General features: G+C 39.9%; 1 protein-coding gene across 1 annotated transcript in view; it reads left to right on the top strand.

Annotated features, from left to right (window-relative positions):
- bckdhb (branched chain keto acid dehydrogenase E1 subunit beta) overlaps positions 1-25651 on the top strand; it is a 247391-nt gene that overhangs the window by 66904 nt on the left and 154836 nt on the right. The window contains exon 6 of the mRNA XM_073056423.1: positions 20266-20374. Coding sequence (XP_072912524.1) covers positions 20266-20374 — 109 coding nt within the window. The remainder of the gene's footprint in view (positions 1-20265; positions 20375-25651) is intronic.

The following is a 25651-nucleotide window of genomic DNA, read 5'->3' as shown; positions in this document are numbered from 1 at the left end:
CCTCAACTTAATCCCAAATTAGTGCTGACAGGATTTGAACTAGGAGCAAGAAAGAGTATAGCAGAAGCATATCCTAATGCAACAATAAGCTCTTATATTTCCATTTGTCAAAATCCATCTTTAAGAAAATATGCGACCTCGTTTTAAGATAACGGTATAACAAAGATCAAGAATTCAATTTAAAAATTAGATGTTTCTCTGCATTAGCTTTCCTTCCAGTAAATGATGTGGTAACAGGCTTTGTGGATCTGAGTGAAGATCACGACTTACCTCCCAAATTCATCGCACACTTTAAAGTTACATACATTGGCCAAGTAAGAGGTAGGAGTAGGCACAGGAATACAGCAACCTTTTCCATTTCATCTTGCAGTGTTCGTGATCGAACAATGAACTATTTGCCTAGATCTAACAATAGTTTAGAGGGGTGGCATAATGCTATCCAAAATTCAATTACTTGTCAACACCCCTCTGTTTGGAAATTAATTGATGTGTTGAAGAAAGAGGAAGCTATGGCCACAAGGAAGAAAACTGACTACCAAAGAGGGATTATTGTCCAACCAAGAAATAAGAATATCAATAAGTGCCTTCAATCATTAATTTGCACGTTACAATCCTGAGGACAAATTAAGTTTCTTACGAGGGGTTGCCCACAACATGCATACTTTTAAAGTTTGGACTTATAAGATAAATTTTTAATCAATAAAATGCATGCTAAAATCCATTTTTAATTAATAAAACTGTTACATCTTTTTATGAAATATATTGGTATGGAAATATTCAGGACACAAAGATATAAAAATAAAAAAAGTTATATCTAATATGAAATATACATATATTGGGACACAAATGTCTGGGACGCAAAATGTATTTGACCGGGACACAGTTGTCCAGGACGCAATTGTCCTGTCACCATATTGGGTGATATTTTGTCTCTGCAGAAACTCTGTGATCCCTCATTGCCAGCCAAGCATATTTGGTACTTGTAGGTAAAATCTGGCGATAAGGCATTCTGCTTGGTAGTTTAGACAATCTTCTCAGGGAGATCTTCTAGATAATATTCATAGTCTCTTTGTCCCGCAGTATCTGCATAGCATACCCCACTGACTACCACCTGATAGAATTGTAGTCAATTGTGTTTAATATTGGAATGGACTTTGAGAGAGAGGATACTTGCTCGTTTTAATTGAATCATAGAGAATAGACACTTCTACTCTTCAGAGGCAGATAATAAGTTTGTTCCCTTAATGTTTCAGGACTTAGCTGTTCATATGTTGGTTGCATAAACAATAACCCTTTGATATAATAGGTGAAAAATACGACTCTTATAGCAACTTCAGTTGTTTTGGTTCCTTGAAACTTTCTGCAAAGTCCCATCAGAACAGTAAAGCATTTAAATAGACTTTTCAGTACTCTATTGCCATGTAACTGCAGTTTAGTCAAGTTACAGATGTGATTTTACTGTTTCCTGTCAGTTGCTTTTAGAGAAACTACACCAGAAAATTTCATTACCTAGTGTAAGGCAATGATTTCCTTAGAGCTTACAAATAACCAATTCCTGTATTGCATTTAGTACGTAATAATATTAACCAGTGCTTTATATGGTGAAAAGTTTCTCCTGTATATGTTAAAAAAAAGTTTTATAAACATTACCAGTGACCCGTATTTAGAAAATGAATTGGTTTATTTGGCAATGTTTTATTCCATTAATCAAATGCTTACGGAAATAACAATCTAGCATAATTAGTACAAACCCCATTTCCAGAAAAGTTGGGATATTTTCCAAAATGCAATAAAAACAAAAATCTGTGATATGTTAATTCACGTGAACCTTTATTTAACTGATAAAAGTACAAAGAAAAGATTTTCAATAGTTTTACTGACCAACTTAATTGTATTTTGTAAATGTACATAAATTTAGAATTTGATGGCTGCAACGCACTCAACAAAAGTTGGGACAGAGTTAAAATAAGATTGAAAAGTGTACAGAATATTCAAGTAACACTGGTTTGGAAGACTCCACATTAAGCAGGCTAACTGGTAGCAGGTGAGGTATCATGACTGGGTATAAAAGTAGCGTCCATCAAAGGCTCTGTCTTTGCAAGCAAGGATGGGTCGTGACTCACCCCTTTGTGCCAAAGTTCGTGAGAGAATTGTTAGTCAGTTCAAAAGAAACATTTCCCAACGCAAGATTGCAGAGAATTTAGGTCTTTCAACATCTACAGTACATAATATTGTGAAAAGATTCAGAGAATTCAGAGACATCTCAGTGTGTAAAGGGCAAGGTCGGAAACCACTGTTGAATGCACGTGATCTTCGAGCCCTCAGGCAGCACTGCCTAAGAAACCGTGATGCTGCTGTGACAATTATAGCCACCTGGGCTCGGGAGTACTTCGGAAAACCATTGTCACTTAACACAGTCTGTCGCTGCATCCAGAAATGCAACTTGAAAGTGTATTATGCAAGGAGGAAGCCATACATCAACTCTATGCAGAAACGCCGGTGAGTTCTCTGGGCCCGAGCTCATCTCAGATGGACCGAAAGACTGTGGAACCGTGTGCTGTGGTCAGATGAGTCCACATTTCAGCTAGTTTGCGGAAAAAACAGGCATCGAGTTTTCCGTGTCAAAATAAAAACGGCCATCATGATTGTTATCAGCGAAAGGTGCAAAAGCCAGCATCTGTGATGGTATGGGGGTGCATCAGTGCCCATGGCATGGGTGAGTTGCATGTATGTGAAGGTACCATTGACTCTGAGGCGTATATTAGGATTTTAGAGAGACATATGTTGCCATCAAGGCGACGTCTCTTCCCGGGACGTCCATGCTTATTTCAGCAGGGCAATGCCAGACCACATTCTGCACGGGCTACAACATTGTGGCTTTGTAGACACAGAGTGCGTGTGCTTGACTGTCCTGCTACCAGTCCAGATCTATCTCCTATTGAAAATGTATGACGCATCATGAAGAGGAGAATCAGGCAACGGAGACCACGGACTGTTGAGCAGCTGAAGTCTTGTATCAAGCAAGAATGGACAAAATTTCCAATTGCAAATCTACTACAATTAGTATCCTCAGTTCCAAAACAATTAAAAAGTGTGATTAAAAGGAAAGATGATGTAACACAATGGTAAACATGCCTCTGTCCCAACTTTTGTTGAGTGTGTTGCAGCCATCAAATTCTAAATTTGTGTATATTTACAAAATACAGTTAAGTTGGTCAGTAAAATTATTGAAAATCTTTTCTTTGTACTTTTGTCAGTTTAATAAAGGTTCACGTGAATTAACATATCACAGATTTTTGTTTTTATTGCGTTTTGGAAAATATCCTAACTTTTCTGGAAATGGGGTTTGTATATATGGTGTTACGGATTCAGCAACAATAAATATATGAGTGAGGCAGGGTTTTTTTTTAACAAATAACACGTTTATTAAACACTGAAAAACAAACCCCCGAATGTAAACAAACCACTCACGTAACCGGAAATCAGCTGCTGTGAGGCAGCTTAAACAGATCTTAAGCAATGAAGCTTAAACAGTTCTTAAAGCGATGTTGCAAAAACAGTTATTCAAAGTGGTATTGCAAAAGTTAAAAATGCTTACAGTCCATTTAAGGGAGAGACTTTTTAAGACGATTTAAATTCTCTTTCACATCGTCTTGCTGCGATTCCCAGTCGAACTACTTTTCCCATGAAGAATTTACGAAGATGGAAAATGAAATGGCTTAAAGGCACTGACCTTTCCTTTACAAAACTGTTCCCGATCCTTTCTGCTATTCACAGGGATTAACACGGGGACAGTCAACGAATTCCTTCCGAGTGAGGATCAAACAAGGTCGAACCTGTTTCACCGTCGAAATTGACTTTCTTTGATCTTTCAACTCCCGAACTCCGATCCTCACTCTCCACTGATTCTCACTAGCAGTATTACAAAGAAACTGCTGGCAATGACCTTTTAAACTTTAGGCATTAGATAAAACTTCATCTTTCAACTAAACTGCATCATAACATTAAATCATGCAGTGGCATGAAGTCAACATGGCAAATCCAGCCACGAACTACTGCTCCTCACAGGGAGGGGTCCTCCTTTTATACCCTGTTTAAAAAAAACCTGTCACATGACCTCTACTGGTGGGAAAATGACGTCACTCCACCATCACAAGACCATTACCTCAAGTCCAGTATAGCTTCAACACCAGTCACGTGACAAGTACACCACTGTCACGTGTCACGGGTACGTAACAATGGACACAAGAAAGTCTGCAGATGCAAACACAAAAAGCTGGAGGAATTCAGCAGGTCAGTCTGCATCTATGGAAATGAACAAACAGTTGACATTTTGGGCCGAGACCCTTCAAGATTGAAAAAAACAGTCTGAGATGTCGACTGTTGGTTTATTTCCATAGATGCTGCCTGACCTGTTCCTCCAGCATTTTTGGTGGTTTTAATTAGTTTATATGTATAGTTGTATATAGAGTTTGGAAGAATAACTTGGATTAAAGGATCTATATCAAATGAGCGTAGGCAAAGTTAAAATAAATATTCTGCCATTAATGCATCATTAATTGTATTAAATGTAGTATCTAAATTCTTTATGACCATTGATCAAAGCTTTTCATTAAAACTGTACTAATGACATAGAATGTCCACAAAATTTAATTGTACTGTACTGTAATAAATTCTATTGACATTTAACTTCTGATTTAATGTGGCTTCATAAAATTTAAGGTCATAGAGTAATACAACGCAGAGACAGGCCCTTTGGTTCATCTAGTCAGTGCCAAGCCATTTAAACTGCCTGCACCCAGATCATAGCTACCCATATCCCTACCGTCCATGTACCTATCCAGACTTCTCTTAAATGTTGAAATCAAGCTTGCATGCACCACTTCCAGTGGCAGCTTTTCCACACTCTCAGGACCCTCTGAGTGAAGAAGTTTGCTCTCATGTTCCCACTTAAACTTTTCAACTTTCACCCTTACCCATGAACTCTAGTTGTAGTCCCACCAACCTCCGTGGAAAAATCCTGCTTGCATTTATCCTACATATACCCCTCATAATTTTCTATACCTCTATCAAATCTCCTCTCAATCTTCTACGTTCCAATGAATAAAGTACTAACCTATTCAATCTTCCCATATAACTCAGGTCCTCCAGTCCTGGCAACATTCTTATGAATTTTTTCTGTACTTGTTCTACCTTACTTACATCTTTGCTGCAGGTAGATGACCAAAACTCTACACAATGCTCCAAATCCGGCCTGGCCAACATCTTAAACATAAGAGTCCTGTATTCAGTACTTTGATTTATGAATACCACTGTGCCAGAAGCTTTCTTTGTGGACCTGTATTCTGGGATCCCTTTGTTCTACCACACTCCTCAGTGCCCTGGTTGGTCCTTCTGAAGTGCAACACCTTGCACTTGCCTCCATTAAATAGCTTTTTTCTGCCATTTTTCAGCTCATTTTTCCATCTAGTCCAGATCCCACCACAAGTTCTGATAGTCTTTCTTGCTCTTCACTACATTTCCATTCTTGGTGTCATCCACAAATATGCTGATCCAGTTAACCAATTTTCATCCAGATCATTGATACACAATAGATGACAAACAACAATGGACCCAGTACTGATCCCTGTATCACTCCATTAGTCACAGACCTCCAGTCAGAGAAGCACTCTCTGGCTTCTCCCATAAAGCCAATTTCTGAACCAGTTTACAGCCTCATCTTGATTGCTGAGCGACTGAACCTTCTTGAGCAAACTCCCATGAGGGACCTTGTCAGATGCCTTGCTAATGTTGATGGAGACACCATCCACAGCCTTGCCTTCATCAACTTTCCTGGTAACTTCCTTGAAAAACTATAAAATTGGTTAGACATGACTTACAGTGCACAATGCCATACCAACTATCCCTAATCAGTCCATGTCTATCCAAATACAAATACATCCTGTCCCTTAGAATACCTTCCAGTAACTTTCCCACTACTAATGTCAGGCTCACTGGCCTGTAATTTTCTGGTTTATTTTCAGAGCCTTTCTTAAACAGCAGAACAGCATTAGCCACTCTCCAATCCTCTGGTACCTCACCTGATGCAAATATTATTTAAATATCTCTGCTCAGGCCCCGGTCTGACGGAACACCTTATCAGGCCCTGGGAATTTATCCATCCTAATTTGCCTCGACAACAAACACCTCCTCCTCCTGTAATCTGTACAGTGTCCATAACCTTGCTGTTGATTTGCCTCAATTCTGTAGACTCAGTGTCTGTCTCCTGAATAAATACAGATGCAAAAAATCTGTATAGGATCTCCCCCATCTCGTTTGGCTCCATACATAAATTACCATTCTGATCTTCCAGAGGAACAATTATGTCCCTTGCAATCCTTTTGCTCTTAATTATTGAATATCTGTAGAACCTATTGAATCCCTGAGGATTTTCCTTCACATTGTCTGCTGGGATAACTTTATGCCTGCTTTTAGCCTTCCTGATTTTTTTCTTAAAAGTTTTGCATTACTTATACTCCACATGTACCTCATTTGTTCTTAACCATATAACAATTACAGCACAGAAACAGGCCATCTCGGCCCTTCTAGTCCGTGCCGAACGTTTACTCTCACCTAGTCCCACTGACCCGCACTCAGCCCATAACCCTCCATTCCTTTCCTGTCCATATACCTATCCAATTTTACTTTAAATGACAATACCGAACCTGCCTCTACCACTTCTACTGGATGCTCGTTCCACATAGCTACAACTCTCGGTGAGTAAAGAAATTCCCCCTCGTGTTACCCTTAAACTTTTGCCCCCTAAGTCTCAACTCATGTCCTCTTGTTTGAATCTCCCCTACTCTCAATGGAAAAAGCCTATCCACGTCAACTCTATCTATCCCCTTCATAATTTTAAATACCTCTATCAAGTCCCCCCCAACCTTCTATGCTCCAAAGAATAAAGACCTAACTTGTTCAACTTTTCCCTGTAACTTAGGTGCTGAAACCCAGACAACATTCTAGTAAATCTTCTCTGTACTCTCTCTATTTTGTTGACATCTTTCCTATAATTCGGTGACCAGAACTGTACACAATACTCTAAATTCGGCCTTACCAATGCCTTGTACAATTTTAACATTACATCCCAACTCCGATACTCAGTGCTGTGATTTATAAAGGCCAGCATACCAAAAGCTTTCTTCACCGTATCCACATGAGATTCCACCTTCAGGGAACTCTGCACCATTATTCCTAGATCACTCTGTTCTACTGCATTCTTCAATGCCCTACCATTTACCATGTATGTCCTATTTGGATTATTCCTACCAAAATGTATCACCTCACACTTATCAGCATTAAACGCCATCTGCCATTGTTCAGCCCATTCTTTTAACTGGCCTAAATCTCTCTGCAAGCTTTGAAAACCTACTTCATTATCCACAACATCACCTACCTTAGTATCATCTGCATATTTACTAATCCAATTTACCACCCCATCATCCAGATCATTAATGTATATGACAAACAACATTGGATCCAGTACAGATCCCTGAGGCACACCACTAGTCACCGGCCTCCAACCTGAAAACAGTTATCCACCACTACTCTCTGGCATCTCCCATCCAGCCACTGTTGAATTCATTTTATTACTTCAATATTAATACCTAACGATGAACCTTCCTAACTAACCTTCCGTGCGGAACCTTGTCAAAGGTCTTACTGTAGTCCATATAGACAACATCCACTGCTTTACCCTCATCAACTTTCCTTGTAACCTCTTCAAAAAATTCAATAAAATTTGTCAGACATGACCTTCCACGCACAAATCCATGCTGACTATTCCTTATCAGACCCTGTCTATCCAGATAATTATATATACCATTGTGCTGCCTTTATGGCAGTTATTTAGTTTATAATATTTTCGCTTAGTAATTCATTTGTTAGCATTTTTAGTTAAAGTTAGGATTGTGTAAGTAAATTTATTTGTCTGTAATATATCGCGGCTGCGATGACGTCACATCTGGTTTCACCGCGTCTTGTGGGAAAATAAACGCAAGGGTGGCGCCACAGCGCTAGTTAAGGTTGTTCTCTACGCACCAAAAACACAGTGAAAGCAACGCTGTAAGCCATTAGATAATCAATATGTTGAGTTAAAATGTTAACGCCGATTCTGTTAAAAGTAACGACGGTTGATAAGGTTTATGTTTTCATTAGTTAAAGAGTTGGGATAGTTTGTGTTGAAGTGTATTTAAAGCAGTCAATGGAGCAGGTAGATTCTGACTGTATGCTGCACTTTAATGTAATGTAGTTATTGTAGTTTTACCTTTGCAAGTATTCACGATGTAAATGTGATATTTAGAAGGAAACAAACACTGTACCAATCTTGTATTGTTTTATCAACAGTTTTCATCATACGTTAATGTGAAGAGTGAACAGTAAATGGTTAATCTTACTGCGACCTTGTTTTCATTGACTCCGGTTTAACTCGACGTTTAATTTGGGTTCGTTACACCCGGGCGAGAACGTTACAACCATCTCTAAGAATACTTTCCATTAATTTACCCACCACCGACGTCAAACTGACAGGCCTATAATTGTTAGGTTTACTCTTAGAACCCGTTTTAAACAATGGAACCACATGAGCAATATGCCAATCCTCTGGCACCATCCCCATTTCTAATGACATTTGAAATATTTCTGTCAGAGCCCCTGCTATTTCTACACTAACTTCCCTCAAGGTCCTAGGGAATATCCTGTCAAGACCCGGAGATTTATCCACTTTTATATTCCTTAAAAGCGCCAGTACTTCCTCCTCTTTAATCGTCATAGTTTCCATAACTTCCCTACTTGTTTCCCTTACCTTACACAGTTCAATATCCTTCTCCTTAGTGAATACCGAAGAAAATAAATTGTTCAAAATCTCCCCCATCTCTTTCGGCTCCACACATAGCTGTCCACTCTGATTCTCTAAGGGACCAATTTTATCCCTCACTATCCTTTTGCTATTATTATAACTGTAGAAACCCTTCAGATTTATTTTCACCTTACTTGCCAAAGCAACCTCGTATCTTTTAGCTTTTCTAATTTCTTCCGAAAGATTCTTTATATTCCTCGAGCACCTCATTTACACCATGCTGCCTATATTTATTGTAGATATCTCTCTTTTTCCTAACCAAGTTTCCAATATCCTTTGAAAACCATGCTTCTCTCAAACTTTTAACCTTTCCTTTCAACCTAACAGGAACATAAAGATTCTGTACCTTCAAAATTTCACCTTTAAATGACCTCCATTTCTCTATTACATCCTTCCCATAAAACAAATTGTCCCAATCCACTCCTTCTAAATCCTTTCGCATCTCCTGAAAGTTAGCCTTTCTCCAATCAAATATCTCAACCCTGGGTCCAGTCCTATCCTTCTCCATAATTATATTGAAACTAATGGCATCGTGATTACTGCACCCGAAGTGCTCCCCAACACATACCTCCGTCACTTGACCTATTTCATTCCCTAACAGAAGATCCAACACTGCCCCTTCTCTAGTCGGTACCTCTATGTATTGGTGCAAAAATCTATTCTGTACACATTTTACAAACTCCAACCCATCCATCCCTTTTATATTATGGGCTTCCCAGTCTACGTGTGGAAAATTAAAATCTCCCACAATCACAACCCTGTGCTTACTACAAATATCTGCTATCTCCTTGCAAATTTGCTCCTCCAATTCTCGTCCCCATTAGGTGGTCTGTAATACACCCCTATAAGTGTTACTACACCTTTCCCATTCCTCAATTCCAGCCAAATAGTCTCCCTAGATGAGCCCTCTAATCTATCCTGCCAGAGCACTGCTGTAATATTTTCTCTGACAAGCAACGGAACACCTCCCCTCTCTTGTCCCTCTGATTCTATCACACCTGAGGCAATGAAATCCAGGAATATTTATTTGCCAATCACACCCCTCCTGCAACCATGTTTCACTAATAGCTACAACATCATATTTCCAGGTATCAATCCATGCTCTAAGCTCATCCACCTTTCTTACTTCGCTCCTAGCATTAAAATAAATGCATAAAGAAATTCTCCACCTCTTCCTCTCTGTTTATCTCTAACAGTACAAAGAACTTTACTGTCTTCTTTTTCTTCCTTCTGCCATACATCTGCCTATATCTGCTATGCACCTTCTTTTCTTTCTTAAACTAGAATCTTTATATCTTTTGAAAGCCAAGGTTCCCCAAGCTTGATATTCTTTTACCTTTTATTCTGACAGGCACATACAATCTTTGTACGCTTAAACTTTCACTTTTGAAGGCCTTTCATCTCTCAAGTGCACCTTTGCCAGAAGGCAGCCAGCCCCAATCCACACTTGCCACATCTTTTCTGATACCATCAAAATTAGCCTTTTTTGCAATTTAGAATCTCAACCAGTGTACTAGACCTATCTTTTTTCCCATATTTACTTTGAAACTAATGGCATTATGGTTACCAAATGCAAAGTGTTCCCCTACACAAACTCCTGTCACCTGCCCTGTCATCCCCTAATGGCAGATCAAGTATTGCACACTCTATCATTGAGACTTCTATGTTCTGATTAAGGAAACTTTCTTGAATGCATTTGACAATCTCTTATCCCTTCTAGAGCACCACACACAAAAATGCTGGAGGAACTCAGCAGGCCAGGCAGCATCTATGGAAAAGAGTAAAGAACAGATTGTTCAGACTGAGACATTTCTTCAGGACTGGAAAGGGAGGAGAGGAAGAAGTGCAGGTGATAGGTGAAACTGGGAAAGGGGGAAGGGGTAAAGTAAAGAGCTGGGAAGATGATGGGTGCAAGAGATAAAGTGCTGGAGAAGGAGTAATCTGATAGGAGAGGACAGAATATCATGGAAGAAAGGGAAGGTGGAGGAGCACCAGAAGGAGGTGATGAGTGGGTGGAGAGGGAAAGGAATGGAGAGTGATGAAGGGGGGGGGGGGGGCATTACCAGAATTTTGAGAAATCGATGTTCATGTCATCAGGCTGGAGGCTGAGGGAATAAGGTGTTGCTCCTTCAACCTGAACGTGGTCTCATCCTGGCAGTTGGAATGGGAGTAGGAAGTAGAATTGAAATGGACAGCCACTGGATGATCCGACTTTTTGTGGCGGATGGAGCGAAGGTGCTTGACAAAGTGGTTTCCCAATAATTGCCCTATCCCATCTAGTCTTTATTCAGTATGGGAGTTCTAGTCAATATCTGGAAAGTTAAAGTCACTTTCTATAACAGCCTTACATTTCTTGCGGTAGTCTGTGATCTCCCTATAAAGTTGTTCCTCTAAATTCTGCGGACTGTTATGCAGTCTATAACATAGTCCCATTAACATGGTAATACTTGTTATTCCTCATTTCTGCCTATAAAGCCTGACTAGATGACTTCTCCAGTCTGTCCTGACTGAGCACTGCCATGACATTTTCTGACTGGTGATGCCACTCCTTCCTCATTAATCCTTCCCGTGCTGTTGCATTTAAAACAATGGAACCCCAGAATGTTGATCTGCAGGTCCTGCCCCTCCTGCAGCCAAGTATCACTAATGGTTACATCATAATTCCATGTGTTGATCCTTACTCTGAGCTCATCTGCCTTTCCTACAATATTTCTTGCAGTGAAATTTACGTAGCACAAATCATCAGTTGCATTATGCTCAGTCTTTTGATTCCTGACTTTGTCTGAGGTCTTAACATCGTGGCTGCACAACTTGTCCACTATCTGTTCCGGCACTCCGGGTCCCATCCCCCTGAAAGTTGGATTCTGAATTCAGAGCTAAACTGAAGGTGAATTCTATTAACTGAGGAGGAGCAAGATGGATTTGGAAGTTGTATTGAAAATGTCAAATTGCACACTATTATATTTCTACCATTTAAGCCAGATCATTATTTCTTTAAGCATTTAATTTGAAGAAATGAAGGGAATAATACTGCCAAGAGAAACTGTGCCAGATCCAATATGAATATTACCAGATGGTTGCGATAGATTTGATCATCTTTAGATTGAACAAGTTTAATTTTGAAGAAAAATGTCAGTAATGCTAATTTGTTCATAACAGATGATACTCAAAGTGTTTAAATATTTGTGACATTTAAAAAAATGACCAATATCAGAATAAAAATAGGTGTAATTCTGTAATATTTTGGCACATATTATAGGCAGAAATGAACTTTGCCAGACCCTGGTGAAATGTAGAAATGAAAATTTTGATAGGTGATTCATCCCTTGGCTGCATTTGGACACCCTTTAATGGCTGGTACAAAATTATTACCTATTTTGTTGTAAAAAGATGTTATCAGAAGATTATAATGTGATTTTAATGAGCTTCCCTTTAGAGGATAGGGTAGAGGATGTGCAACATGATTTAGAGATGGAATTCTGAAGTTCAGCCAGACAGATGGAGCATAACTGGCAGTTGTAGTATGATAAAAATCAAGCAGATGTCAGATTTGGAATAATACACTGTTGAAACTATATTGATTTAAGCATTTGTGGTTAATTATTACCAAATTTTGAGTAAATATTAACTTGTGATTGCTACCTACTTTAGCAATCTTTCTTAATTTAACTTCCTAATTATTCTAACTTTCTTATTAATGCCTACATTGAAGTCTTGCTTCTTCTGAACTGGATGAAGTTGAGACAGCCAATGGCCATTATCGGCAGAAATACTTCTAGTGTATTTTTAGTAATCTTTAGTATTAGTTCTAAAGATTTAAAAATAGCTTTATTTGGCATGTGTACATCTAAACATACAGTGAAATGTGGTATTTGTGTCAGCAACCAGCATAGTCTGACAATATAGATGCCCACAACTTTAACTCTAACCTATATGTCTTTGGAAGGTTGGAAGAAAGCATTGCATCCAGAGGAAACCCACCTGGGCATGGGCAAAATGTTGAACCTCTTTGCAGACAGCGGCAGGAATTGAACCTCAATCACTGGAGTGTTGTGTTTGTAATATTTCAATAATATTTGAGTAATCTTGTGTGTGTGTGTGTGTGTGTGTGTGTGTGTGTGTGTGTGTGTGTGTGTGTGTGTGTGTGTGTGTGTGTGTGTGTGTGTGTGTGTGTGTGTGTGTGTGTGTGTGTGTGTGTGTGTGTGTGTGTGTGTGTATATAAGTATGTATATACATACACACACACTGAATGATTAAGCATTCTTGCTTGTTTAAATAATTACGGGTTATATGTAAAAATATATTAATTTCATATGTCATCATTCTACCACGTGATACGTGCACACTTTGCTTAAAGTACAGTTGAAGTTACACCTGGATACTTGTTTTGAAGTTACATAACAGTTATTGCATTCTTTATTTGATTGTGTTTGTTTTTGTGCTGCATTGGATCCGGAGCAACAATTATTTCATTCTCCTTTACACTTGTGTACTGGAATTGACATTAAACAATCTTGAATCATGCTACTTCTTTTTGAGACACAGATCTGTTCTGAAAAGTGGATCATATATATCTTTATAAATGAGTCACTCTTCATTCTCAGCTGAAAAGTAAGCATATCACCTAACAATTTCTTAATGGACTGATAATACCTTGACTGACTTTGTTGAAGAGTAGTCATTAGGGTGTGATGGATATTCACTTTCCAAGGCGCCCAAGAGGCTTATTGCTATCCTTAGCTTTCTTGCACAACATGCATGACCCTTCCAAAGGGTCAGAGCTGTTTGTGACAAAGTTAAACTTCTAACAATATTCCGTGCTCAGCTTCTTGTTATAAACAAAAACCGGTTTTCAGTTCTTAATGTAAATTGCAAGAAATAATCAGTCTGCAGTTAAAAGGACAGCTTTACAAACAAACAACACTGTTGAGCACAGGCTGCTCAAGAGGTACAGTTTGCAAAGTGAAGTGATTATGAGATGTTCTGGTCTGCATCAGCTAAACATTAAACAATACAGGTATGTTAATTGATTGGCATCAAGCTAAGCAACTCCAGCTAAGGTATTTGTATCATTGTGGTAGAGATCAAGAAGGATTCCAGATCAGACTTGTTTTGTCACTTAGCATATTAAACATGGTCAAAGGTATGAAAAATCAGTTATTATACAAGCATTTTTTTATTTTCACATGATCTGGTTCCATGTACGATCATGACTGTGTGGCCAGACTGAACATTTAACTACAAGTTTGTAGATGATACCATTGCAGTGGGCTGCATCTCAAATAATGGTGAGTTGGTGTATAGGAAGGAGATCTTAGTGACATGGTACATTGAAAACAACCTTTCCCTCAGTGTCACCAATACAAAAGAGCTGGTCATTGACTTGAGAAAGAGAGTCAGCGCATGTCCTTCTGTCTACCTCAATGGTTGAGAGGTTTGAGAGATTCTAGATCCTAAGTGTGACCTTAAGCTGAATTTGGCTATTCAGCCCATCGAGTCTGCTCTGCCAATCCATCATGGCTGATTTATTATCCCTCTCAACCCCATTCTCCTGCCTTCTCCCCGTACCCTTTGACACCCTGGTTAATCAAGAATCTAAGAACCTTTGCTTTAAATGTACCCAATGACTTGGACTCCACAGCAGTCTATGGCAATGAATTCCACAGATTCACCACCTTCTGGCAAAAAAGCTCCTTCTCATCTCCGTTCTAAACAAACGTCCCTCCATTCTGAGACTGTGCCATCAGGTTCTAGATTAATCACAACAGGAAACACCCTCTCTAGGCCTTTCAGTGAGATTCCCACCTCATTCTTCTAAACTCCAGTGAGTACAGTCCTAGAGCTGTCAAACAGTACTCATATGTTATTTCAGGAATCATTGTTATGAACTTCCTCTGGGCCCTCTCCAGTGCTTGCACATCCTTTTTTAGATAAGAGACCTAAAACTGCTCACAATACTCCCAAGTGAGGTCTGACCAGTGCCTTATAAAGCCTCAGCATTACATCCTTGCTTTCTAGTCCTCTCAAAATGAATATTAATATTGCATTTGCCTTTCTTACCACCATCTTTCCCCAATTAACACCTCCACCCGCTAATCCACCCCATCACATCTCCCACTACTTTATAATTTCCTGTCTGTCACCTTTTGTAAAGCATCACTTTACATATAATCAGTCTATGTACATAAACTATCTTGCGTATTTATATAGTGTGTTCTTTATCTTATTATGTTTTTTAATGCTACTTTGGATCTAGAATTTCATTTTCCTTTACACTTGTGTACTAGAAATTACATTAAACATTTTTAAATGTTGTATCTTTAACCTGCAATTTAACCTTTTGAGTAGTGGTCACCAACCCTTTTAAGCCCAAGATTCCCTACCTCGGCCTTAGTGAAAGGCAAGATCGACCCCAGATTAATTAGTTACACGCATGTGCACCAGGGCAGAAAAGACAGGAAGTAAAACCCCCCAACCCGGAAGTAGAAATAATGTATGAACACCAGGGGTCCCCACCCTTTTTTGCACTGGACCGGTGGGAGGGGGGTGGAGTTAAACACGACCGGAGTACAGCGATGCTCAAAGCAGGTTCCTTATGTCCAGTCTATTCCGCAGTTTAGTTTTCGCAGCTCTCAGCACTTAGCTTCTGTCCCTCTTGCTCACGTTTTTTCTGCTGAAAAAATTCAACTTGTTTTTCTTTAAGTGCAGGGTGCTTGGTCTTAAGGTGCTGAAGTAGTTTTGAGGGCTTCATTGTCTCATTAGACAGCCTCCGGGCCTGAACTGCAGCCTCCCGCCGCCAAACGCCTTGGCCAGTGCGGCTGGTCGTGGGTGGAGTGAGAGGACAAGGTGAGGGCCGGAGATCCCCGTGCCGGGGCCGCAGCGGTCGCGGTCCGGAGAAAGCAACCGAGTGAGGAGTGCGACAGGTCGCCCTCCCCCCTTGTAGAATCTATCGGCCGACAGAAGTTTGTTTCAGTAGATTCAATAGATCGCAGCAAGATAGCTGCTCTGCTACTTACGAAACCCTGAGCCTGAATTAGGTCGTCTGCAAATATTTTAGCACTGAGTTCCCCATGAACCTTTAGTGTGGTGAACAGGTTTAGAGTCAGCGCCCATCTGTCCGCACTCCAAGCCAGTGTCAATGGCACTTCCCGCCTACCCGAGGCCAACCAGTGACCCCTGGCGTGAGGGCGTCACTGTGTTTAGGCGACTGATGACCTTGCGTGAGTTCAATGAGTTCAATGAGTTCAATGAGGAAAGGTGCAGCTGACTCATATCGTTTCCTTGTGTCCCAGTGGTTGGGGACCACAGAAGTACACTGTGTAGTGCGGGGGAGCTACACACATGCGCACTGGGCAGAAAGAATGAAACTAAAACCCCACAACCTGGAAACAATTTTTCAACAGTATTTGTGTATTTATTTTTCATTTTTTTTGGGACCTACTGGGAAAGTCTCAAAGATCGACCAGTCGATTGCAATCGACGGGTTGGTGAACACTACTTTAGAGAATCCTTCATTAGGATCATCAGAACCAATAGCCTGTCCTGGTCCAACCACATTGATGTTATGGCCACGAAAGTTGATCCATTAATGACTTTACTTTATCTGGAGGCCAAGGAAGTTCAGCACATTTCTGTCTACTTTTACTAATTTTTATCGATGTATCATAGAAAGCATTCTGTCTGGATGCGTCATGGCTTGGTATGAAAGCTGTTCTGCTCATGACTGCAATGAATTTTGACAGCTCAGCACATCACTGAAGCCAGCCTCCTTCTGCCTATACTGCTTCAATAAAGGAGCCAGCATAATCAAAGATCTCACCCACCCGGGATATTTTCTCTTCTCCCACGTTCCATTGGACTGACAATTCAGAAGTCTGAAAGTATGCAGCACCAGGCTTAAGGCTAGTTTCTATCTACAGTTATCAAAGTCTTAAACAATAAAGTGGCCTCTTGGCCTCACAATCTATTTCTTGATGATCTTGCACATTATCGTTTCCTGCACTGTACATTTTCAGTAGCTTTTGCACTTTAGTTTGCATTGTTATTGTTTTATTTATTTTTGCTCAAATGTGTTTTGATTATATAATGATTAGATCTGTATAAGTTTGTAAGACAAGCTTTTCACTGTATCTTGATACATGTGACAATAATAAACCAATACCAACTTAATTCTAATAGCGTGTGTTGATAGTATGAGAATCATAATTTCTGCATTTTTCAACCTTGAGCTCCCAAAGATACCATCGTTGATGAGGATTAAATCCTTATCAACAACGAAGCTGTTCTTTCTCCATAACACCCTATCATATTATCATTTAATATGTTAATCCAAGGCACCTGTTTTAAAAAGCAATTGTTTTAAATGCTTTGATTTTGGCTTTCTTTTGCCCTGGAGAGACAAGAGACTGCAGATCCTGGAATCAGAAGCAACAATCTGCTGGAGAAGTTCAGCATGTCAGACAGATTTGTTGAGGGAAAGGACTTGTTGATATTGTGGATCAAAACCCTGCAGAGTGATTGAGAAGACAGTATACAGAAGAGAGAAAGGGGTTGTGGTAAGACAAGAGGCCAGAGGTGATTGGTGGACTTTGAGAGTGGGGTGTGTTGAAGGATGATAGACAGAATGATCCAGGTAGGGGAGGAGGAGGGGTGAAGATGGGAAACATGACAGACAAGAAAAGGAGAAAGATGGAATCAGGAGGTGGGTGGGAAAGGCAAAAGTGGAGATAGCTACTGGAGGGTGAAAGCAGGAACTCGAGTTAAAAAGTTTAAAATAAATTTAGTATTAAAGTACATGTCTGTCACCACATACAACCCTCAGTTTCATTTTTCTTGAGGCATAAACAGTAAATACAAAGAAAAAAGCAAAATAATAATAAATAATGAATATTGAGAACGTGAAATGAAGAGTCCTTGAAAATGAGTCCACAGATTGTGGGAACAGTTCAGTGTTTGGATGAGTGAAGTTATTCCCTCCAGTTCAGAAACTGTTTGAATGAATCCTGAGGGACCTGTATCTCCTTCCTAATGCCAGCTGTGAGAAGAAAGCATGGCCTGGGTGGTGGGGAGAGGTGTGTGTTCTCTGATGGCACTCCAAGTTAATGTACTGAATGGTGAGGAAGGCTTTACCTGTGATGGTCTCTGTTGACTACTTTTTGTAGGTTTTTCCATTCTAGGCGATGATGTTTCCATATTAGGCTGTGATGCAACCAGTCAATATACACTGCACATCTATGGAAGTTTGTCAAAGTTTTAAATGACTAGCTGAATCTTCACAAACTTCTGACAAATTAGAGGTGCTGCTGTAGTTTCTTCATAGTGGTACTGGTGTGCAGGACCCAGGACAGAAGCTCTGAAATGACAACACAGAGGACTTTAAAGTTGCTGACCCTCTCCACCTCTGATCTCCTGATGAGGGCTGGCTCATGGACCTCTGCTTTCCTCCTCCTGTAGTCTTGGAGGTGGTTGTTGTGGCACCACTCAGCCTGATTTTCAATCTCCCTTCTATATGCTGATATGTCATTATCTTTGATTCGGTCTCTGATGGTGGTGTTGTCAGCAAACTGAATTACTGCATTAGAGCTGTGATTACCCTCAGAGTCATAAGTATAAAGTAAGTAGAGCAGGGGGCTAAGCACACAGCCTTGTGGTGCCCTTATGCTGATGATGATTGTGGAGGAGATGTTACCATTCTGATCTACTGGGGTCTGCAAGTGAGGAAATCAAGGATCCAGTTGCACAAGGAGGTATTGAGGCTTACATCTTGAGCTTATTGATTACCGTAGTTGTGAGGAGATGATAATACTGAATATTAAGCTGTAGTCAATGAAGAGCATCCTCATTTATGCATCTCACTGTCCAGGTGTTTCAGGGTAGATTGGAGAGCCAATGAATGACATCTGCTGCTAACCTCTTGTTTTTAGGCAGGAGTTCATACATTTTATCATCAACCTCTCAAAGCACTTAATCACAGTGGGTGCAAATGGTACTGGACAATAGTCAGTGAGGCAGGTTCTTCTTAGACATTGTTATAATTGAAACCTGCTTGAAGCAGGTGGGTACCTTAAACTGCTGAAGCTGGAGGTTAAAGATATTGGTGAAAACTCCAGCCAGTTGATCAACACAGGTCTTCCGTACTTCTCCAGGTAGCCAGTCTGGACTAGTGCTCTTCATGGGTTCACCCACCTGAAGGACGTTCTCACATTGGCCTCAGAGACTGAAATCACAGGGTCACTGGGGGCTGTGGGAGTTTGTGAAGGTGCCTCCATGTTTTTATGGTCAAAGCAAGCATAAAAGGCATTGAGCTTGGCTGGGAACAAAAACTTGTTGTCACCTATGTCACTTAGTTTCACTTTGGAAGAGATGGTAGCATTCAAGCCCTGCCACAGCTGTTGAACATCCTTCAGTGATTCAGGTTTGGTCGGGTATTGCCACTTTGCATGTGAGATAGCTCCTGAGATCTAACCTGGACCTGGTATTTATACTTGGTCACTGGGCTGAACTCCACTGATCTGGCCCTCAGCAGATTGCGGATCTCTTGATTCATCCAGGGCTTCTGGTTGGGAAAGACTGAATGATTTTGTGTGGACACATTTGTTTACGACTGTTTGTATAAAGTCTGTAACAACTGTGGCATATTAATTCAGATCCTCTGAGATCTTGAACATGGCCCAGTCCATTGACTTGAAGCAATCCCATAGACACTCCTCTGCCTCCCGTGACTACCTGTTTGTTGTCCTTATCTCTGGAGACATCCTCTTTAGCCTCTGCCTTTATGCAGGTAGAAGGAGGACAGTCAGATGGACAGATTGTGGTCTAGGGATCAAACAGTCTAGGTATCAAACAGTCTAGGTGTTCTTAATTGTAATATAACAGTGGTCGAGTGTGTTGGGACCCCTTGTGATACAAGTGATACATTGATAACTGGGCAGAGATTTCTTCAAATATGCCTGATTGAAATCCTCGATAATGATTTGAAAGACATTGGGGTGGGCTGTTTCTTTTTACTTATTCCTCCACTCAGTGACTGGAGTGCTTGCTTAACATCGGGCTTTGGAGTAAGTAAACTGCAGTCAGGATTATGGAGAAGAGATGTCTTGGTAAGTAGAATGTTGGCACTTAATCATTATATGTTCCAGGTCAGGGGACATTTACCAGTTCTCTCTTTGTATCTGTTATTTCTTAATATTCAACAGTCCTTTAAACAATGTTTATTTAACCTGGAATCTGGAGCAATATTTTCCCTTATTACATTTTCATTGAGAAGCCTATGGTGGATGTGAACTAGAGATTTATTTGGAAGGTAATTGGTAGATGCTTAGAATTTACTGTATTTAGAAGACTTTAAAAAAATAATTTGTGTTTTACAGGTGGTTATTCCAAGAAGCCCCATTCAGGCCAAGGGCTTATTGCTGTCGTGCGTAGAAGATAAAAATCCTTGTATCTTCTTTGAACCTAAAATTCTGTACAGAGCTGCTGGTAAGTTTCCAGGTGTGGCATTTTCTTCGATCTGGTACACGATAACAATAGACAACTTTTACAGAGGTTGATTTTATTGGAACTGATGCAAGCAGCATAAACTACAAAATTCATGATGTTGTACTTCAATGGAAAATACTAATGTTTTTGGCAGTGGTTAAATCCATATGTTTATGTATATTGGAGATCAAGTATGACATTCCTTTTGTCTTCTTTCTTGGCATTTATGCTGGTTTTTCACTTTTTGGTTCCATTAAGAGCAGTAATATTGTACTTCTCTTTTAAAACCCCATTTTTGTCTTATTAAGAAAATAATTAAAACATCTAAAGTTTCTGCCTACTCTGAGGAGGATTTGAAACCACCTTAGAATGAATAATGAATACAATGAAAAAATGCATAGTATGAGAAAGATAATTAAAATCAGATTAAACTCATTCAATGAGGTGCTTGCAGATTTTGTTACAGGTAGAGTAAATGGCATGAGAGTCATTGAAAATGAGTGCACTCGTGCTGTTTGTACATGACCTTTATGTACTTTTTCCTTTGAATTCCATCATGCTCACTGGTTTCCTTCATTTTGAGACATTATAAGCAAAGGATTTTATTCAGTAATGAGGATGCTATATTTTTTTCAAGGAGATTTTGAGAAATTGTATTGTGTTAAGCTTTTTTCAATCCTCCAAGGGTCTTAAGAATTTGGTTTTAACTACTTGTTTCATGTGTTTGAAATCAGGCATGTACACAATGTGGTCCACCTATCCGTATTGATTCAGTAATCTGGACATTGGCTTGGGAAATTTCATGGACAATTACCTGTATATTTTGCCAATAGATTGGAAGAATTTTATGGAGGCAGTATTGGTAGTGCTTTGAGATGCCTTGTGTAAGTTTTCTATATCTCATCAAAGCATTCAGGAGGACAGAAATTGTTGGTGCTTGGTAATTCATGAGCTTGGATTCTGAATTTCTTCTCAAATCTTTTCCTTTTTCTCAAAAGTACCCTTTTCTTCACTTGGGCAAAGGCCTTAGTGGTGCAATAGAGATAGTAGGGGCTTTGTGATTGATGTCTATTTTCATTGAGAGATGACTCCTGATGAATGTAAAGTGATCCACTTTTTCCAGGGATTGGACTTGGTTCTTTATTGTTAAGGGTGTTGTCACACCCTCAGAAATGGGGTCAGGTTGATGGTAGGTAATGGTCTTTGGATGTTTCCGCTAATGCCCATCTCTTGTACACATCAGAGAAGAAGCAAGCAATGATTTGAAGCTCAGCCAGTAAGTGGATATAGACTCAGTGACCACTTTATTAGGTATCTCCTACACCTAATAAACTAGCTCTAAGTGTACGTTTGTGGTCTTCTGTTGCTGTAGGTTTGATGTGTTATGCATTCAGAGATGCTGTTCTGCATACCTCTGTTGTAACATATGGTTATTTGAATTACTTTTGCTTTCCTGCTTCTTGAATCAGTCTGGCCATTCTCTGAACACTCTTAACAGGGTATTTTTGGCTATAAAACTACTGCTCAGTGGATTTTTTGTTTTGTTTTTTGCACCATTCTCTGTGAACCCTGGAGACTGAAAATCCCAAGAGATCAGCAGATTCTGAGATACTCAAAGCACCACATTTGACACCAACAATTAAATTCACTAGACCACATTTTTCCCCATTCAACTGAACCACTTGACCCCGTCTGCCTGCTTATATGCATTGAGTTGCTGCCATTTGGGTATTTGTACTGTATTAATGAACAGGTGTGCTGAATAAAATAGCCACTGAGTGTATCCATAAGTTTCATTTGCTTATGACAAATTGATACTTGAGATAGAGGTGATTATAATTCTGGAGTGGTGTGCAATTTCCTGAACAACCTGCAGATTGGTGCTGTCATCAATGGGAGCAGCTGGAAAGATAGCAGAAGACTCAAGTGAAGAAAATTCTGCTGAATTGGATGGCAGAGTTCTTGAAAAAGATGGAATAACAAAATCATTTTTGATAAGAGCAATTTTCATGTGGTGGAAGCTTGACAGGAGGGATTCATTATGGAATTGTGGGAAAGGTGAACATAATCTAGAAAGATAATATTACATTCAAGATGAGAGCAGAGCTGGACATGAAGTACCGTTTGTACAGACTGAGGGTTCAAACATGATTTTGTGGAAGGACAATCATAAGAAAAGGGTAGGCCTATTCACTCAAATTCGACTTCAACATTGAATTGGAGAGAGAAATGAAATTAAGATTGCAGACCAATAATCATCCATAAGTACTGGGAGCATCTAGGAAGATTAGCAGGATGTTGTCTTGTATCTGCATTTGTTACCCATGAACGAGTACAAGTTTGAGAGGCCCAGTGAATAGTGCTGATGCCTTGTGGCTTCAATGACACAGATTCACTTATGATTTTTGGTGCTCTTTGTGTGAAATTTGCATTTTCTTTATGTGACTGTGGATTTCCCGCATGTGTTTTCTCTAATGTGCCAAAGATCTGTCACTTGCTATTAATTAGGTACTGCAAAATGACCCTATGTTGCTGTATGACAGGAGAATAGGGGAAGAGAATGAGGTAATTGATGAGAATGAGAAGCAAAATTGGGTTAATGCAGATGGGTGCTTAATTGTCACTGTGGATACACTGTGCAAAAGTCTTAGGCATCCAAGAATTTTTGTATGGTTTCAGATATTAAGGCCTCCACAGAGCCCTGATCACAACATATTTGAGGCTGTCTGGGATTACCTGGAGAGACAGTAGCAAGCAAGACAGCCAAAGTCTGCAGAATAACTGTGACAAGTTCTCCGAGGTGCTTGGAACAACCTACCAACTGATATTCTTACAAAACAGCAGTTTTAAAAGCAAAGGGTGGTCACATGAAATATTGATACAATTTAGTTTTTACTACTCATTGCTGTTTATAATAATTTCTTTTAATTACTTTTGAAAGCATCTTTGTCTTACAGATTTTTTTTTACATATGCCGAATAATTTTGCATAGTACTGTAGCGGGACAAAGGATCTATTTCTATGCTGTATAACTTTATGACAGAAAGGAAATTATAGGGCAGTTAGCCGAACCGCAGTGGTTGGAAAAAGTGTTGGAGTTTATTATTAAGGATGAGGTTTCAAGGTACTTGGAGACTAAAATAAGTCAAAGTCAGCATGGTGTCTGTAAAGGGAAATCCTGTCTGACTAATCTGTTAGAGTTCTTTGAGTAAGTGACAAGCACGACAGACAAAGGAGAAGCAGTGGATGTCATTTACTTGGATTTTCAGAAGGCGTTTGATAAGGTGCCACATATGAGACTGCTTAACAAGATAAGATCCTATCGTGTTACAGGAAATATACTAGCATGAATAGCAGAATGGCTGACAGGAGGCAGCGAGTGGGAATAAAAGGGGCTTTTTCTGGTTGGCTGCCAGTGACTAGTGGTGTACCTCAGTGATCAGTATTGGGACTACTGCTTTTCATATTGATTGTCAATGATTCAGATAATGGAACTGATGGTTTTGTGTTAAAGTTTGCAGATGATATGAATATAGTTTGCAGACGATATGAAGATAGGTGGAGGGTAGTGCTGAGGAAGTGATGCGATTGCAGCAGGACTTAGAAAATTTGGAAATTGATCAAAAAGTGGCAAATTGAATATTGTGTTGGGAAATGTATGATAATGCATTTTGGTAAAAGGAACAATAGTGCGGACTATTATCTAAATGGGGGGAAGATTCAAACATTAGAGGTGCAGAGGAACTTGGGGGTCCTTCTGAAAGACTCCCAAAAGGTTAATTTACAGGTTGAGTCTGTGGTAAAGAAGGAAAATGCAATGTTGACCTGTATTTCCAGGGAATAGAATATAAAATCAAGGAGATAATGCTGAGCCTTTATAAGACACTAGTGAGACTATACTTAGTACTGTCAACAGTTTTGGTCCACATATCCCAGAAAGGATATTGAAGAGAGTCCAGAGGAGGTTCAGGAGGATGATTCCGGGAATGAAGGGGTTAACATATGAAGAGTGTTTAGCAGCTTTGGGCCTGTACTCACTGTAATTTAGAAGAACGTGGGGGGGATCTCATTGAAACTTACCAAATGTTGAAAGGACTAGATAAGGTGGATTGGAGAGGATGTTTCCAATGGCAGGGGTATCCAGAACTAGGGGGCACAGACTCAAAATTGAGGGACGACCCATTAGAACAGAAATAAGGATTTTTTTGAGCCAGAGAGTAGTAAATCTGTGGAATGCTCTCCCACAGATTGGCGGAGCTCAAGTCCGTGCATGTATTTAAGGCAGAAGTTGATCGTTTCTTGATCGGTCAGGGCATAAAAGGATATGGTAAGAAGGTATGTGGATGGGGTTGAGTGGGATCTGGGATCAACCATGATAGAATGGTGGAGCAGACTCGATGGGCTGAATGTCCTAATTCTGCTCCTTGTGTCTTATGGACAATGTTTTGCAGTGGTGTGTTGAATTCTGTGATGTCCTGCTGCTATTGCTCCTGTTGTGACATTGGGTATAAAATTCCTTTAAAGGTGAAGGATTGGCAATACATATTTCACTTTAAAGATCAGACAGACAGACATACTTTATTGATCCCAAGGGAAATTGGGTTTTGTTACAGTCGCACCAACCAAGAATAGTGTAGAAATATAGCAATATTAAACCATAAATAATTAAATAATAATAAATAAATAATGCCAAGTGGAAATTAGCCCAGGACCAGCCTATTGGCTCAGGCTGTCTAACTCACTGAGGGAGGAGTTATAAAGTTTGATGGCCACAGGCAGGAATGACTTCCTAAGACGCTCAGTGTTGCATCTCGGTGGAATGAGTCTCTAGCTGAATGTACTCCTGTGCCTAACCAGTACATTATGGAGTGGATGGGAGACATTGTCCAAGATGGCATGCAACTTGGACATCATCCTCTTTTCAGACACCACCGTCAGAGAGTCCAGTTCCACCTCCACAACATCACTGGCCTTACGAATGAGTTTGGTGATTCTGTTGGTGTCTGCTACCCTCAGCCTGCTGCCCCAGCACACAACAGCAAACATGATAGCACTGGCCACCACAGACTCGTAGAACATCCTCAGCATCGTCCGGCAGATGTTAAAGGACCTCAGTCTCCTCAGCAAATAGAGATGGCTCTGACCCTTCTTGTAGACAGCCTCAGTGTTCTTTGACCAGTCCAGTTTATTGGTGATTCGTATCCCCAGTTATTTGTAATCCTCCACCATGTCCACACTGACCCCTTGGATGGAAACAGGGTTCACCGGTACCTTAGC

The sequence above is a fragment of the Hemitrygon akajei genome, chromosome 9 (genome assembly GCF_048418815.1).
Source record: "Hemitrygon akajei chromosome 9, sHemAka1.3, whole genome shotgun sequence".
Lineage (NCBI taxonomy): Eukaryota > Metazoa > Chordata > Chondrichthyes > Myliobatiformes > Dasyatidae > Hemitrygon > Hemitrygon akajei.
Note: the sequence above shows the minus strand (reverse complement) of the source record. Positions and strands in the feature narration are given on the sequence as shown.